Source organism: Hermetia illucens, chromosome 6, assembly GCF_905115235.1.
Source record: "Hermetia illucens chromosome 6, iHerIll2.2.curated.20191125, whole genome shotgun sequence".
NCBI lineage: Eukaryota > Metazoa > Arthropoda > Insecta > Diptera > Stratiomyidae > Hermetia > Hermetia illucens.
Window position 1 is genome coordinate 20,926,208 of NC_051854.1, and position 18,196 is coordinate 20,944,403.

General features: G+C 44.7%; 1 protein-coding gene and 1 long non-coding RNA gene across 3 annotated transcripts in view; one reads left to right on the forward strand and one right to left on the reverse strand.

Moving 5' to 3' along the window:
• Positions 1-7,783, forward strand: part of LOC119660176 — a 62,863-nt gene extending 55,080 nt beyond the window's left edge. The window contains exon 3 of the long non-coding RNA XR_005250404.1: positions 7,633-7,783. This is a non-coding gene — a long non-coding RNA (uncharacterized LOC119660176). The remainder of the gene's footprint in view (positions 1-7,632) is intronic.
• Positions 7,379-17,989, reverse strand: LOC119660175 (troponin C, isoallergen Bla g 6.0101-like). 2 transcript variants are annotated; one of them, XM_038068583.1, is made up of 5 exons: positions 17,793-17,989; positions 8,760-8,787; positions 8,271-8,672; positions 7,790-7,810; positions 7,379-7,553 (listed from the first exon to the last, which is right to left on the reverse strand). In XM_038068583.1, the coding sequence occupies exons 1-5, from the start codon at positions 17,811-17,813 to the stop codon at positions 7,549-7,551; spliced, it is 477 nt and encodes a 158-aa protein (XP_037924511.1). In that variant the 5' UTR covers positions 17,814-17,989; the 3' UTR covers positions 7,379-7,548. The 2 variants fall into 2 exon arrangements, with proteins under 2 accessions (XP_037924511.1, XP_037924512.1); XM_038068584.1 differs by lacking the exon at positions 17,793-17,989 and adding an exon at positions 17,727-17,782.
• Between the last annotated feature and the right edge of the window lie 207 nt (positions 17,990-18,196).

The window sequence follows — 18,196 nt, forward strand, 5'->3', positions numbered from 1 at the left end:
GCATTGATCCGCTGTCCCATACCCACACCCATTGGTGTAATTGGTCGCCTCCATATTTAAGCAATTTTAAGCCGATGAATTGCACGGACTATTTCTTCCAAGCTTGGTGGTGCAGCATTTGTCAATCGTTTTCAGTTGACGGGACCTCCAACTCGCCGATATTTTGGTTGTTGAGCAATTTAGCGAAATACTCATCGCTCCAATATGCCCACTCTACCGGAAATCAGATTTCCCTCTTTGTCTGAGGGTTAAGAAGGCCTTTATAGCCTTCTATGCCTGTAAGAGAACCTTTGCCAAGAAATGGGGTCTCCGGCCGAGGATGGTTCTCTGGATGTACACCGCTGTAGTGCGTCCGATCCTGACGTACGGATCTATTGTATGGTGGCAGGCTTGCAACGTGCAGTGCCGTCAGACTACGTGAGTCCGGATGCTGGGCAGCGAAGTCCTACGGCCACAGCAACATTCTAGATGAAATACCTCGAGAAATCTGGGCATCCCCCACGGACTATGTCACACGCAAGCTGAACTTCACGAGAAACTTTGCTGTGCACCTTCCAACCAGGGCAAAGTGGAAAACCGGCGGCGTGTTGCAAGACTATGACACGGTATTCTTTACCGACGGATCAAAGATGGCCTATGGAATCGGCGCGGGAGTTTTCTCGAATACACACGGTGTATCCAAGTCGTATGGTCTCCCAGGTTTCACCAGTGTATTCCAAACGGAAGTACTGGCGATATTGGAAGTCTGTCGATGGCTGGAGCGTGATTCGAGCCCCAAGCGTAACATAGCCATTCTGACCGACAGCCAAGCGGCCATCAAGGCCTTGTACTCAACGACGACATCTTCCCGGTTGGTGGGGCAATGCAGAGACACGCTCAACCATCTGGGCGGCACGCTCAAGATCACTCTCCTCTGGGTTCCCGGGCATAGGAACATAGAGGGGAATGAGCAGGCTGACGGATTGGCCAGGCAAGGCTCTGCTCTTGGCAGTCCCTCGGGGAATACAGTCGGTGTTCCGCTGGCGGCTGTCGGAGGCCGAGTCTACTCGCACTACCTAGCAGCCGCGGGCCTGAGATGGCGAAGGCTTACAAGCTGTGCCAAATCAAGGAGAATCTGGCCCGCTTATAACATAGCCCGATCACGAGAGCTCCTGTGCCAGACGCGTGCAAATGCATTCAAGATTACGGCGGTCTGCACGGGGTACTGGCCCATAGGGGACCATGCCGCTAGCCTCGGCTTACCCTACAACTCGCATTGCCGAAGCTGCGGAGAAGGAAGGGAAACCTTCATGCACTTTCTCTGCGATTGCCCGGCTCTGGCTCGAGTCAGGCTGCGGACACTGGGTAAACCATTCTTTGGGGACCTCAGTGAGATTTCTAGCTGCAGGGTCGGAGAAATGCTTTCCTTCGTGAATGCTACGGGCTGGCTCTGAGGATCCGAGCCAGCTGGACTCTGCTTCCCTGTTCCTATAACAACAGTCACGGTCTTAGGAGTTTGTGGCATCAAAACGGCGCACCAAAGCGCTAATTGGGCTCCTCGGAGCGGCCACTGATACCTACCTACCTACCTTGTCTGAGCAGGCTTCATCCTCAAAAACTTCCGCACCTGGTTGTTCCTCCTCTGTAGGGGCGTGGACGTTTGTAAGGCTTATATTTCTAAATTTGCCTGGCAAACGCAGAGTGCACAACGTGCATTTTTTCGCTGACTAGGAAACCTACTACGAGCACATGGTTTACTAGCTGACCGCTATAATATATGATGTAGCGGCTCTTCTCCAGTAAACCAGACCCTGTCCAGTGAATCTCTTGCAATGCTGTTACATCAGGGGACAGGGTATCGGCTAGCTGGTCAGCAGCATTCGGTCCGTACAGGGAGCGCACGTTCAATGAGAAACTACGCAAATCGTTATTCCATTGTCGTCACCGGGTTTGTTGTTTTGAAATCTATTCTGCCTGAGGCTTCTTCCGTCGATTACCTTTGGTTTTCCGTGTAGGGTTGTTAGCTCTACCCAATCCCCAACATGGAGGACCAGTTGGTAAATTTTGTCCCGTTTCTAAGTGGGGGAGGCTCCCCTCCATCCGTCTCCGTCTGCAGTTTTTCATGAAGAAAGAACTCCAGGGGTCACCACGTAGAAGTGGAGATAGGGTTTGGTAGTAGAGCTTTTGGTGTTGGTTCAGCAGGCGTTTCCCAGGTTTTATGCTCCATCGTAGGTACCAATCCACATTTCGCCCTACTACCCTTTGACCGGCCTACTTACTTGAAAACTACTATTTACATGGATAGTTACAATTACTTAAAACTTAAAACTACTATATAAAATCGCACATCACAGTAACTTATGCTTATCCTTTATGTACTCCTACCAGGCCAGAAGTGTCAAAGAGGAAAAATATGGAGGGGTTTAGGTTATTACTCACAATTTTGGAGGTCCTGAGAAATATAGCCAATGGGGATATGCTACCCTGTTGGTAAAGTTGCCGAATTAATGGATTTGTGTGGTCTTCCGTTTTCTCAAAAAACCTGTCCATCAGATTGAGAACATATTCTCGAATTGGTTTCACTTTTGCTCGCCGACATACTTCGGCATTTTTCCGGACCTTTCTAGTCTTCCAGATAAGCTGGTGCAATATCTTAGTGTTCGGCGTTCAAATGCTTCGCATTTATTCATGGGACGGTTGGAGAAGGTGATCGGCATAGGTGCTCAGTAACCGATGATGAGTCTGGTCAGGGTCTTGCAGAGAATCAGTTTGGTTTTCGCACTAAGACTTATTTTCTTGCAAAGAAGATAGCAGATCTTACTAACTTCTCCGCGTGCCTTATTCATAGCGAGCTCCAGGTGCGGATTAAATTTGAGAAAAACTTAACTCCCAAATATTTGATCGTGTGTGAGTTGCTCACTGTGGTATTTCCGGTTCTAATTTTCAACCGTTTAGCTTTTTTATGAATACTTCTAGAACCTGAGTATCTAGATTGTCTCCTAACAGTACACAATTGCGTTTTTGCCTCATTCATTCTAATGCTCCAATAGCGGAAATATTTGCAGAGAACTACCTAGTGCATTAATGGTCGAAATGGTTTCTTTTCTGCTTGAAGAAATGGTCTATATCCGCATATTACGGCGACCGGCCATTTCATCCAACAGAAGAGAGACCTTAAGGCATGTGATACGGTTAAGAGCCATAGTGAAGTGTTCTTTCTACATTTTCAGTTGCTCATCATCGTGGATGAGAAGTCGACCATTGACGTCGTTCACAGGATACAGCATGCGACCACATGCAATCTCTTTCCTGATGCGGTATAGAATTCTGAAATCATTGCTATCCGCGGCATTTTCCGCTTTCCTCACCAACGCAATAGCAATTTCTCTCTTGACAAGACTTACACTACATTCAACTTATTTGGATTTCGCTCGGTATCGGAGTTCGAGCGTGTCACGCCCGCCATCACTCGCAACGGTCAGTAGAGGGTTTAACCCCTTCCATTCATCAATCCGCTTTCACGATTTCGCAGTTCGCCAGATCAGGCCTCGGAACGTGGCTGACGACCTGTGTAGCACCCGAAAAAAGAGCATTTTGGATGACAGCCCTACGTTTACCAATATTTTTAAGCGGGTTATCTGCCGCCCGACCAGCAAAATGACTCTCCCACTGTCAACCGACAGCTTGGTCATACAATCGGTCGATATTGAACTCAAGGGTTCACAGCTCTCGATTCTTGCGAGAAGTGGCAGACGCAACACGCAAGCGAACATAGGCGACCATTAGATAATGATCCCTTTCGAGGCAGATGCCAGTGCCTCTCTTGCTACGCATATCCAGAAGGCAACTCCTAAATCTAATGCTGATCGTCAAGTGGTCGATCTGATTGCTCATACGGGGTCGGTCAGTTGAAACCCAACTGACCTTATGACAGGCTCTATGTTCGAACAATGTGTCACCAATGACGAAGCGGTGGAAATTGCTGAAATCTACTAACTTCTATCCCTTTTAATTGCTCTGACAACAAGCAGGGAGTGTATCTTTAAACCCCAATTCACAGCGCTAGGGGAATTACACGATGCTGAACGATCATTTTCCCGTTGGAGTAACCAGAATGGTCGGTTAAAAGATAAACGGGGGCAAATCAAACGAGTGGATTCATCTACTTATGTGTTTTGGTTTCTAACTGACTACCTTGTGTGCCGGAGGTTGGCAAGGGTGGAAAACCCACTACAATTAAACACCTTATTATATTTGTGAAAACTTGCTGAATCGATTATCATGAAGTTTTGCAAGTTGCAATGGGTCATGTGAAGTGCGTATATGATACAAAGACAGTTAAACGCCATGAAAAGATAAAAGCATTCAGTCCCCGCGGGGTCATAACGTTTTTGTTTTTTTTTTTATGGATGGAGGTGGAAATCTTAGAAAGACGCTGCTGCGCCAGGTTGCAGTAGTGTGTGGGATTCACACCCACTAAAACCACCCCCACTCTTCCGCCTCTCCCCGCGGGACCACTGTCAAGTATTACTTCGCGGGGGAGGCTCTGGTTCGCTATACCAGCTCGTCCATGTCACGTTTCCGTCGCGCCGCCTTCCGAGCTCGATCCAACTCCAGGAGTTTTGTCTGCACCACGGCTACTGCCTCATTTACCGCCATCCAGTTTTCCTCCGACTTCAACATCTCTTCCACCAGGTTGGAGGGCTCGATGTCCGCCCCTAAGATGCTGTTCAACCTCCTTTTCTGCTGCAGAAATCTGGGACAATGGAACATAACGTGCTCCGGGTCCTCGAGTGTAGCACCGCATGCAGGACAGTTGGGAGACTCGTCCAACTCGAAGCGATGCAAGTACTTCCTATAGCCACCGTGTCCCGTAAGGAACTGTGTCAGGTGGTAATTCAATTCTCCGTGCTTTCGATTGACCCATTTCTCGATACACGGGATCAATGTATGGGTCTACCTGCCCTTGTCGGAGTTATCCCATCGTTGTTGAAACTTGCCACACAACTCTCTCCTGATGGCTTTTCGGAAATCCGCATTCACCTCGGCTGGATTTGCCTTCCGTTTTTCGTAGAGCCAGTGTGCCCCGCTCGCTAGAAGATCTATAGGGATCATTCCTGCGATAACACACACTGCCTCCGTCGACGTCGTCCTAAATGCGCTGCACACCCTTAGCGCAATTGGCCGGTATGCCGAACATATCTTCCTCCGGTTGACCGCGTGGTTCAACGCTCCCGCCCAGACAGGGGCCGCGTATAGCAGGATCGACCTCACCACTCCCGCGATTAGTAGCCTGCGACTATACTTCGGCCCTACCACGTTAGGCATCATCCTTGTAAGGGATGAGCTGGAATTTGCTGCCTTCTCTCGCGCATAATCCAAGTGTCCCTTGAAACTCAGCTTGGCATCGATCATCACCCCCAGGTATTTGACAACCGATTTTGAGACGACCTTACGATTACCAACCTGAATGGTAACCGTGTTGTTCTTCCTACGGTTGGTAATGAGGACCGCCTCCGTCTTTTCGTCCGCCAGGTCCAGCTTGACCATTCGTAACCATAACTTGATGGTATGAATGGCTTCATTTGCATAAAGCTCCACGTCCTCGGGATGCTTTGCAATTGCAACTACTGCCAAGTCGTCCGCAAAACCAATCAGCGTTGTCTCCTCCGGCACGCGAATCCCAAGCACTCCGTCGTACATTATGTTCCACAGCAGCGGCCCGTCGTCCGTCTCGTACCAGAGAAGTCTGTCCGAAAAGTAACTCTCGATGAGCCGAGCCAAGTAGCTAGGAACACCCAGTTTGGCCAAAGCGCCCTTAATCCAGCCCCAGTTGGCTGAGTTAAAAGCATTTTTGACGTCCAGCGTCACCAGAGCACAGCATTTGCCCATGGCCATTGCGTTCCGAGCCAATTCCACGACCTTTGCTACTGCATCGACCCTAGAACGGGCTCGCCGAAACCCATATTGCCGCTCTGAAAGACCACCCGCAAGCTCGATGAACGGGAGCAGCCTGTTGTATATCACCCTCTCCAACATCTTCCCCATGGTGTCTAAGAGACAAATAGGGCGATATGAAGAGGGCACGCCGGGCGGTTTTCGGGGCTTCGGTAGCAACACCAGCTTCTGCCTCTTCCACTGGGCGGTTCCACCAGTAGTTTGACCTCTTGCCGTGGTGCAAACGTCGTCGTGGCATCATAGCGTCGCATGCTTCGGTTACACGCTGAGACAGCTGTGTGACCCTTTCCACCGCTGTTCCATCCGAATCATGGGCTCCCTCCAATGCGGCCAGGAATGTCTCCTCGTCGAAAGCTCCAATAGACCAGCCAACCGCCTTAGCCTTTCCACCTCCAGAGCGTCGTTGACTGCTTCCCCGGTCATAACACTTTAAAATCCTTAACCTGACTGTAGGCAGTTGAGAATGATGTAGTCTGGGAGAGAATCTCATTTGAACTAGAGCGAGATTAGAGAAGAAATAGTAAAGGTGGCGGTGAACTCTACCACCTGCCTTTCCGCACTTGTTGCTGTGTTGATTACCATTTTCTGAACCGCACTTAGGTGGCGGATCTGTGAGACGGTCATCCTCAGTTGTTCAACTGCGAGATATATTTCGCCTTTTTGGTTGACAAAGGTTAACTCCAGAAAGTCTTTTGGTTTCAACTTTGATTATGCAGCATTGTCTTCGCACATCAGAAAGACCTTTCATGCCATTGGCTACCTTCATTAAAGTTATGTGAAATTTGACAGTAAGAACTGTTACGCACCCAGCTAAAACATCCTTGGAGAAATTCAGGAAGATGACGGATAACCATTTAAGGACAAAAAGAGGCTGTACGCTATATATGATGCCCTAGCAGTTGATCAGGTGAAAAAAATCAGAAAGTTTCGTTAATTTGGCAATGTTTACCTAATGGGGAACTCTACAATGCCAAAAAGGAAATTCAAATTGAAAATTGATGCTCCCAGACCGGTTGGAAAGCCGAGAAAATTATGGACGAACTCAATCAATGACTGAAGCCAATACAATCCTGAAGCTTAAGAGCTCGAAGCAAGGGATGACCCTCCTGAATAGTTGTGCGACTTTTAGGAGGGCACAGAATATTTATCCCAATCCAGGTTTTTCTCCTTACGAGCCGCATTGAAGTACTCGTAATCATTCATAATTTTTTTTATAATCAATTGTGGTAAATACAAATATTTCTAGGGGGTAGTATCATTTTTGGGAAACTGGATATAAATTACTATAAATATTGGGCATTAATAAAGATGTTAATGAAAATAAAGTAAATAACAATTTTTGATATGATTTCAGTTTGATATTGAAGAATTAACACTAATAAGATAAGAACATTATTTAGTAGAAGAATTCAAAATATATTATGCTTAGTAAAACGCTTAATACGTTTCTTCCTCAATTTATTTATTTCACATTGTTTTCAAGAATATTAAAAATATATTCACAACATTTTATATATTTCAACCCAATTTATATTCTTTTGATAATTTCCCTTCCCATGAGAATACTTTTTCTCTATTTTTTATGAAGAAACCGCTACCCACTTAATGTACTTAACCTAAAAATAAAATTTAAGAAAAGTTAAAAATTAAGTATAAATTTCATATGAAATAACACAAATCGATGGACAATTGCAGGGAGATGATGCACCAGCACACCAAACAACGAACTATAAACCAATCTAAACTAGACATCACGTGAAACACACTCAGGTCTTGGAGTTCATCTTGTGAACAGTGAAAACGATAGTGAAACATTCATGTATGTACACATATATCTATTAGACTAAATCACCTGTCATCACTGTCATGAATTCTGCAAAGAAGAAAGTTTTAATATTAATTTATTTGGAAAAAAAATGAAAACAAATCTACTAGTATCTTAACAAACTATCAAGAAAAAACTTGATTATTTCATTATTTCTCTGAATATAGCCCCTATATTCCGAAATCCACAATATTTTAGATATTTTCAGGTTAGATTGCTTTAAAAATAGACATAAATCCAATTTGTTTCAGCGTTGCATACATAAGCGACCTGATATTTTCGAATTGAAAGGACGGTAAAATAGCCATTTTGAACGACATTTCCTTGTTTGTATTTTTTCGAACTTTTTGTTTGATATGGAAAAAAAAAGGACTATTTGGTCCTCGAAACAGGCATATACGCAAAATACAAAATAATGATGTCTGCTTTTTAACTTGTTTTTTGTAAATGTCAAAAGATTTTCAAGATTTTCCATTACCATCATGTCCTTATAATATCACCAACTTACCATCAAAATCAACAGTTCCGGAACCATCAGCATCAATCTCATCGATCATCATGTCCAAATCTTCATTCGACAACTTATCGTCCAGCTCATGCAGAATGTCCCTAAGGACTTCTGTAGTGAGATATCCTTTACCTTCCTTATCATACAACCGGAACGCCTCCTTCAGTTCCTCGGCAATTGCATTGACATCTTCCTCAACTTCCACAAATCGGCCAGCTAACATTGCAAATTCATTGAAGTTCAGCTTTGTTGCCTTGGGATCGTTCTTCACTTCACGAATGAGACCCTTCACTGTCTTATCGTCCAATTTCTGTCCCAACATTTCCAGGATTGTGGAAACTTGGTCGCAGTCAATGAGACCTTCACGATCATAGTCGAATGCTTGAAATGCGTTTTTCAGCACTTTTGAAAAAAAGAATGTTTGTTCGAACTTTATTTCATAAAACAAAAAATCTAAATCTAAATCTAAAACGTTAGATATTTACTTACATTTAATTTGTGATGGTTCCAACTCATCCTAGAAGAAATAACAAAGAAGATTGAATGTTACAGTCAAAGAAATATTAGTTTCAAAATGCGGAGGGGCATTGAATAAATCGTATTAATTCAGCCATATAGTAACTTTTAGATTCACAAGAATTCATGGAATATGCATACATGGTATGTAGAGGATAGGGTAGGTAGCTAGGGGGAGGAGCTACGTTTCTACAGTACCTAACTACAACAAAAAAAATACACAAACCAAAAAAAATAACACAAAATTTTACTGAGACTTTTACGCGACACCTCCCCCCCCCCCAACCCGTTGCATTCACGAAGCAAAGCAGCGTTCCCAGCCTACAACTAGAGATTTCCCCATAGAATATTTTACCTAGTGTCCGTAACCTAGCACCACCGAGAGTTGGGCAATCGCAAAGGAAGTGTCTGAGGATTTTTCCCTCCTCAACGCAGCTGCAACAATGCGAATTATAGGTTATGCCATATCAGACGACATGATATCCTTTAGGCCAGTGGCCATGCAGACCTCCCTTATTTTGTATGCTTTTGCACGTATCTGGCACAAGAGCGAAGGGTCTTGTTATAGGCGGGCCAAATCCTCCTTGACATGGTGCAGGTGGTGATCCTTCTTCATATGAAGTCCACGGCTGATAAGTAGTGGGAGTAAATTCCACCCTGCCGAGGGCGAAACCCCACCTGGCCACACCGTCAGCCCGTCTACTTCTCAATATGTTCCCATGACCGGGCACCCAGAGGAGGGTGATTTGGAACTGTTCAGCAGAAGAATGTCGCCAATTAGCACAACACCTTAATGACCGCTTAGCCGCCGGAAAGAATGGTTATGTAGGCATATCCTGTGTAACCGTACCGCTCGGAAAAGCCTTGGAATGCTCCCGCCACGAATCCACAGACTATCTTTGATCCATCGGTGAAAAATGATGCATTCTAACCTTACACCATGCGCTGGTTGGAAACTGCATAGTAGAATCCCTCGTGAAGTTCGACTTGCGTGTGGCCTAGCGGCCAGTATTCCTGAAATAATTTGTCTAGGATGTAAAAATTTACTGTCCATCGTAATCTGAAGACACTGCACACTACAGGGTGGAAGTCCAGAAGTAGGAGGTGTTGAATTACATTGAGAGCATCTAACATTGTTGAATGCTCCTTCTATATCCAGGCAGGCAGCTGGAGTATATTGATTGTACTACAGCGATCGCTCAACCGTCTTAGTTATCTCGTGAAGAGCAGTTTCTGTAGATTTGCCTTTGAAATAGAGGCACTAAGATATGGAGAAGAGCGTTCTCTTTTCAATTGTGGATGTCCAGGACACGCCCTAGGGTCTTCAACACGAAGGAGGTGAGACTGACTGGTTGAAAGTCCTTCCGCCTCCAAGAGGGTTGTACGTATCCCCGAAAATGCATAAAACCGTCTAATATAAATCAGCTTTAGGAAGTCGGAAAAAAGAAAGACTTATAAGAAAATCATTTTTAAGACAGGGGTGCTCCTCTCTTTTTGATTTCCTCCAGTCCTTAAAGGGCCCTAGACATGTGAGCAAGTTCTTTTGACGGATAGCTCTTGTTTGCATTCACCCAGCTTTTGACGCTAAGGCTGCTGCTATTAGTAACTTTTCTAGCCATCTTGGTTCCAAGGTAAATGAGACAACTTTTAAGGATTAAGAATTGGTGTACCGGCGCAAAACCGGTATATTTGGAATTTCTTACTAAGGCAGGCCTAGACCGGTTACCGGTTGTTGAGCCGTTGATGATGATTATGAAGTATGAAAAACAACGATTACTCGAAGTACTCCGAGTACGAGTACTCGGAACTATGCAGCACGAGAGATTTATTCTCTCCCTGCACTGGCTGGCTTCGGGATAGTATTTTCCCACTGCTACGTACCGAAAGCGCCTGGCGGGGGCTTCCCCTTTCGTGGCAGGATGAAAAAGATAGTCATGCACTAGGGAAAGGGGGAGGTTTGCTAACAAAAAAAGAAATCCAAAAATTAATTTAAGTATCAGGATGTAGCTGTAGTGTCAGCTTCTCGATTTCGTCCTTACCCCACTGATGTAGGCTACCATGGATATTGCCCTCATAAACTTTTCGGGCTGGATCATCCTCTTCCATACGGATTAAGAGATCCCCCCCCCCCCCACCGCAACATATTGATTTTATCTACAACCTGACGGTCAGGGTATCGCTCTTAAATTTCGTCATTATGTAGACTACGGAATCATCCATCCATATGTAGAAGGCCAAAAATTCTTCGGAGGATTCTTCTCTCGAACGCGGCCAAGAGTTTGCAATTTTTCTTGTTAAGAGCCCAAGTCTCCGAGGAATACATGAGGACCGGCAAGATCGTTGTCTTGTACAGTAAGAACTTTGACCTTATGGTGAGACGTTTCGAGCGGAATAGTTTTGTAAGCTGAAATGGCTCTGTTGGCTGCCAACAACCGTGTGCAGATGACGCCGTTATTACTCGCATCCCCATGACGGTCGCGGATATCCTTGTTTCGGATGTGATCAAAACGTGTCACGCCACTGGTTCAAAGCAACATCTTCGTATCCATTACCGCATGACGCTATTCATTGTTTCGGCCAACACTCAGAACCATAGACAATGACAGGGCGGACGACATTACGGTACATTCTAAATCTGAGACATTTGTAAAGGCGTGGAGGAATTTCATAGCGCAGTTCTTCATTGGCTGATAACGTTGACCTGAGATGACAATGATTGTGCCTGTTTCATTGGGATCGGTCGTCAAAAATTGAGTTTTATTCAGATTCAATCTGAGACCGTGTTACATGAGGTGATCATTCCATTTTTGGAGAAGTTCCTCGCGATCATTTCTGCTATCAGATGCTAGGAAAACATTATCTGCATAAAGCAGTGTATAGGGCGCTGGATGTTAGATATCCCGTGTGACGGTCTCGATAAAAGGAACAAAGAGGAGTGGTGAGAGGGCGCTTCCTTGATGAATACCAACAGAGGTTTTGATACACCCGCCATACTTCGAATTTTACTTTTCGGATCGTGGTAGACCAATTGAATCCAGCATACGAGTTCTTCTGGCACTAAGTGTTATCGTAGAGCATTCCAGATGAGTGCGTGCGGCACACGGTCAAACGCTGTCTCTAGATCCAGAAATGCAATGTAAAGAGGGCGATGCTTTTCACGGTGTTTCCCCATGAGTAACCGCGCAGCGTGTATTGCGTCAGTAGTTCCGCAGTTCGTGACAAATGCAGCTTGGTTCAAGAATCTGTTCAAAAATCTTCAGATTCAATTAGCGTACATGTTGATAAGTGATATTATCCTTATGAGGGGCGGAGGCGCACTTGTGCCTTAGCAATGCAGCCGCTAGTTCTTCTAGAGGGAAGGGCTTGGAAACTGTAGGATATCTAAGGATGTCCCGGAGAGAGGGGGAAGGGGGCTGTAAGTTTTTCTTTAGATCTCAACATGGGGACTTTTCGCTAAGGTAACTATGGATTTCCAGAAGGGCTTGACATTTTTTGTCACAGATAAGTCAAATCAAATTTCAAGCCAACGCTTCCGCTTCGCATCAGCGACGGCCATCTTCCACAAACGTTTGGTCTCCTCGAATAGGAAAAAATTTACGGTGCTGGATCAAGCCCTGAGTCGCCTATACGCAATTTGTTTCCTTTTGAAGTACAATTTAAGCTCCGCGGCCCATCACCTCTTCGATTGGCCCATGTGATTAGTGCAAGGCCTAGCTGCGTCGGCAATTTCCCTTTTCAAAGTGTTAGTAGGAGTAGAAATATCTACTTGAGACGCTAAGTTGCTGATCTGCGCTTTTAACATATTTGAATCAATCTTGAATTTAGGAAAAACATGTAGCAACTGCGTAGAGAAGTAAGTGGGCAGGTGGTGACTATTAGATAATTTATCCATAATGGGATACATACTCAACGCGCGAAGAAGTTCCTCGATTTGGCAACATTACCGGCAAAATAGCAATAAAGTTACCGCCCATTTTTTCATTAGGATTCTTTACTTCAGATAGCTCCTCTGGAGCTGAAAGACTTTACTGATCACGGTGCTCCCTATGAAAGGCAGGCATTTAACACAAACGGGTTCATACTAGCATATGAGTTTGCAATTAGTAGTGTCAAAACTTTCAGAGAACTTCCTTATGGAAAAATGTTCATTCTTTTTTTCTGATAATTTCATAACATTATCAAATTCATGGAATTCTGGGGTGACCACAAATAGTAGTCCTTCGATAAATTATGGCAAGAAAATTTGGTGTACGAGATCAAAAAATACTTCCCACTAATGGTCACGAAGTCCTGGAACAGTGTCTAATTGAGCAAAAATTCAGAATTGAAGACAATTTTGTACAGCGTGCTACTACGACATTAACGCTGCAGTATCATAAGAGAACGAACTAGGGCCTATACCGAGTAATCAACTCAGTTGTGCCAATTATAATATAAATCTAGATATGAAACTATGTATAAAAGCAAAATATTTGAAAAACAAGTAGAGAAACCGGAAGTTCAGCGCTGCAGGTATGAAAGGTTTTGTTTGTTTCTCCTGTGAATATATCTGAGTGCAGAACTATCCCATTTGTACGTTGCCTGTTTTGTATACGCGTTTAGCATGTCAGACTACTCACTTTAGTATGGTGTTGATAGTTGCAGTAAATTTACATGGTAAACTCAATTTTGAGCAACTGTAACTTTGTTACTAATAGTACGACTTTGATCGAACTTGGGGATAACATACTTCATATGGTAATATACTATTATTAACTTAATTTGAGCAGGTGTCGATATGGAGAGTATTTTGAGGCCTGGACACCATATAGAGGCAGCTTCATGATATTTTTCAGATTTTTTGGTTGGGTAGTTGCTGAGAATGAAATCATCCACCCCTATCACTCCCCACCTTTCCAACAAATGTCAAAACTAAGACCGGCTTCGAAAAGTATTAATCGAGACCTTTTATTTGATATCCAACATGACTATATTCGGTGAAAAAAAATTTTACACCCGCCTTTTGCATGTATGGGGAACCAAGCCCCCCCCCCCCTTACTCTCAAAGTAGAAGGATATCACTCACTGCATGTCTGGGCGTTCACAGTTCCCACTTTCTCACCAAATTTCGTGTTAATCGGTATAGGCACTTCTGAGAAATGTACCTATGACAGACAGACGGATGGACAGACAGGCTGACAGACATGCCTATGGCAGTACTCAAACAGCCTCATTGTGGTTACCAGTGGACGCAGCGCAGAAGTTATTGACAGCCGGGAAGGTTCGAATGGGATGGGTTATTTGCCGCCTCAGAGAGCAAATGCTTCAAGTGCCTCGCGTTTGGTCATTTCGCGAAGGCATGTACCTGCGGCATTGATCGGTCCGATCGATGCAGAAGGTGTGGGGAGAAAGACCATATTCTCAAAGCGTGCAATAGGGACGCCAAATGCTTACTATGCGAAGGAAGTGAGGGACGGGATTACCGGCGGCATATTGCCGGAAGTGGCAAATGCCCGGAATTTCGGAAGGCGCTAACTGCAATGGAAAAATGAGGTTTATTCAAATAAACCTCAATCATTGTAGGGTCGCTCAAGATTTACTCGAGCAGACCATCTACGACTCCGAGGTGGAAATTGCAATCATTAGCGAAACCGTCACGGTGGCGTATGGGTTACAACTTGGCTGGTAGAGCGGCGAAATGGGCACGGTAGAAGACCATCATGCCCGAAACCGAGGAATATGTCAGGCTGGGCCACCAAAGCTCTGGATGAACAGACCTTCAGAGAGGTGTGGTTAAACCAACCTAATAAAGCAGGCGCCTTTACGGAAAGAGCTGTCCATGTGGCCCAAGGCATCGCCAAAGTCTGTGACGCGTCTATGAAGAAGACCAAACTACTGGTGGAATAGTGAACTGGGCAGTCTTCGATCAGCCTGTCACCGAGCCAGAAGAACGGCTCAGAAAGCAGTAGGCAGAATCGACCAAGGGCAAAAAGAGCGCGCCTAGAAGGAAGCCCGCAAAACCCTCAAGCTCGCCATCCAACGGAGCAAGAGGGAATGCTTTAAAGAACTCTCTTCGGAAGCGGACGTAAACCCGTGGGAGAGCCCCTATAGAATTGTGATGGGGCGATTCAGAGGCCGATCATCTCCGCAGATCACTTGCCCTTCACCACAGCAAGAGCTGGGCATAGACAGCTTCCAGCGACCACTGAACGACACGGCAATACCGCCAGTCACCAGTGACGAGCTGCTGGAGATCTGCGAAAAGAATAGGAGATAACAAAGCTCCGGGTCCGGATGGCGTTCCGAATAGGGCCCTTAAGTTTGCCGTGAAATTCACACCGGACATGTTCGCTGAATTGTTCGAAGCGTGCATGTCCGAGGGAATATTTCCTGCATCATGGAAACGACAAAAGTTGGTGCTACTGCCTAAGGCTGGCAAACCTCCAAGTGAGTCTACCTCCTACAGACGTATTTGTCTTTTGGCCACTGTGGCCAAAATGCTAGAGCATCTACAATAGATTACTCCCGGTTGTTGAGAGCCAGGGAAGTCTCTCAAATCGGCAGTGTGGGTTTCGTAAAGCCAGATCAACCATTGCTGCCATCAAAATGGTTACTGGCTTAGCCGAAGATGCAATCCACGGAAAGGGCAGTACTAGCAAATATTGCGTGGTAGTGACTCTGGATGTGAGAAATGCATTCAATTCAGCCAATTGGAACCTAATACGGGAATCTCTGGCGAAGATTGGTATTCCCGCTTATCTTGCAGCTATTGTCAACAGCTATTTACAAGAACGGAGGCTTTTGTATGATACCGATGACGGACCCCAGGAGTACGATGTCTTCGCGGGTGTCCCACAGCGCTCCGTACTGGGTCCACTGCTGTGAAACATCATGTACAACGATGTACTTGATCCTCCTCTTCCGGAGAAAGCCACGATGGTGGGCTACGCCGACGATATAGCGCTGGTTATTGTCGCAAAGCACCTCGAAGATGCTAAGTTATACTCATGCGAAGCGATCAGTGCTGTTAAGGGTTGGCTAGAAAGGTCTAGTCTGACACTTCCGGAGAAAAAAACGGAAGCTGTCCTCATCACCAAGCGCCGTAAAAGAAATTTTGCCCGTATTCAAATTGGGAATCATATCATCACTTGTAAGCCAGCCATGAAATATTTGGGAGTGATGATAGACGGGAAGCTTAGCTATAAGGAACGCGTGCAGTATGTTTATGATAAAGCATCCACTGCAAGTGTGGCCCGGGCAAGGATGATGCCGAATGTAGGAGGGCCACGGCGTGCTTTCAGGTTACTTATAGCTAGGGTAGTGTGTTCGATCCTTCTCTATGTAGCTTCAGTTTGGGGAAAGGCATTGCACGTTGCATGTAACGCTAACAAACTGAGTTCAGTCAGCAGAGAAAACCGCCCTAGGGGTGTGCTCGGTATTCAGGACTGTTTCAGATGATGCAGCATTCCTCATCTGTGGAATGATGCCCATTGACATCTTGGCAGATGAGATGACGAATATATATAATGGGAAGTTTATCTCTCCCTTATCGCATACCATCGAGTGGTTGGAGAGACGGCACGTTGAGATTAATTATAATCTTACTCAGTTTTTAACGGGGCATGGAGGATATCGTCAGTACCTCTTCAGGTTTAAACTAGATACCTCACCCGATTGTCCAAGCTGCGATGGAGTCCCAGAGGACCCAGAGCATGTATTCTTCCACTGCCCAAGGTTTGTGGAGGAAAAGAAGAACCTAGAGGAGACTCTAGGAGAGGTGTTCGTACCAGAGAATCTGGTGCGATGAATGTTAGCATGTCATGTCGTATCTATCCGGAGCAAACTGCGAAAGGCAGAGGAGAATAAAAAAGCGCGGTTACGTACGCCGCGTAGAGACGGAAGGGAACCAGGGTAAAATGAGCTGACTCCGCCCCGTGATGTAATACCGTACGGTGGTTCCACGGGGCTTGGGGGAAGTCAGGGGTGGTTTTAGTGGGTAAGAATTCTAGCTTTACGATTTGATTTTCTAACATTGATTCCATTGTTGAGGATGCTGGGAATCCTGAGTACCAGTTGATGACGGATTGGGAAGTAACTTACTTCCTCTCTTGTGATCCCTTTTTTCGAGTTAATTTTCAAATGAGAAAGCTGCAGAAATGTAATAAATGCACGATATCGATAAACATTTTGTGGGCAAGGTTTGGAGTAGCCTTTATACTGGCTTCTTTGATCCCTATCCCCTTATAAATAGGTTCATGCAATTACACTATTTGCTTTTATTCTATAACCACAGAACTGAAATTAGATATTACAATTGACATCATTTGTGGTAAAAGAATAAATTTCTTCGAAAGATTTTGGAGAAGGTAACAGAATTTATCATCTAATCTGCATAAACTACTTTTTAACTGAGATCTCCCACTACAGCATACGCTTCAATTTAAATCTTAGATACATCTTTAGTTCAAGATATCTTACCATATTTGGTAAAATAAAGATGTCGGTGCAAAAATGCAACATCAATTTTGGAGCTAAGACGGTGAAATCATTCCAATCCAAGGTGAAACTAGTTAGTGACAAGGGGCGGGCACCTTCAACATAAATAATGGCAAGAGCCTATTTGGTTTCACTCTGCTTTTATTATGACTGGTTTGATCAATAAAGTTGGGGCTCTAATATTGCTGGGAAGTCTATCCACTTTCCGTATCCAAAAATTTTAATGTAATTGTGTGGCACCAAAGGTTTTGACTCAGGACACTCTATACTAGTGGACTCGAGATCCATTTTATTGAATATTAAAATTTTACAAATTTTCCATTCACCACTTCATCATTCAAAGCGAAAGAAGTTCACATAATAGTTAAAATAACGAAAGCGGAGGACAACAAAAGTAAGATTAATTTTCAGTGAAAATCACGGACAAACACAAATTGCAAATGTTACGTAATAGAACTAAACTACCATTTTATGAAATGTTTCCCGTCGCACGTTAACTAAGAAACTGAAGGAAAAAAACTGAATACTTACCAAAGATTTTGGTGGATCCATTGTTCCCACTTAAAAAATAGGGTGGACTCCGTCGTATGGGGAACAAAAAATTACTTTATTCCTTGTCTCTCTTACTTTCTTGAAATCTTATCACTAAGAGCTACTTGACGAAGAAAAGAAACGAACTGATAATGCCCCGCAAGTGCGTAACACAACTATGACCCGGACTACGTCACGCTGTGACTAAACCACTAAGGACGAAACGATCGACTGAAACAATTAGATTTATTTTTTATCCGCAGAAAAGATACTCAGATACTCGTCTATCGCACTCGAAAGTAATGCTAAAAAAACTAATTGATCGCTTGCCGATCAACTTTGACTTTGGCGCGAAATGCACAGATTCAAATTTAGCCACTCAAACTGCAGCTTAAGCGCGAATA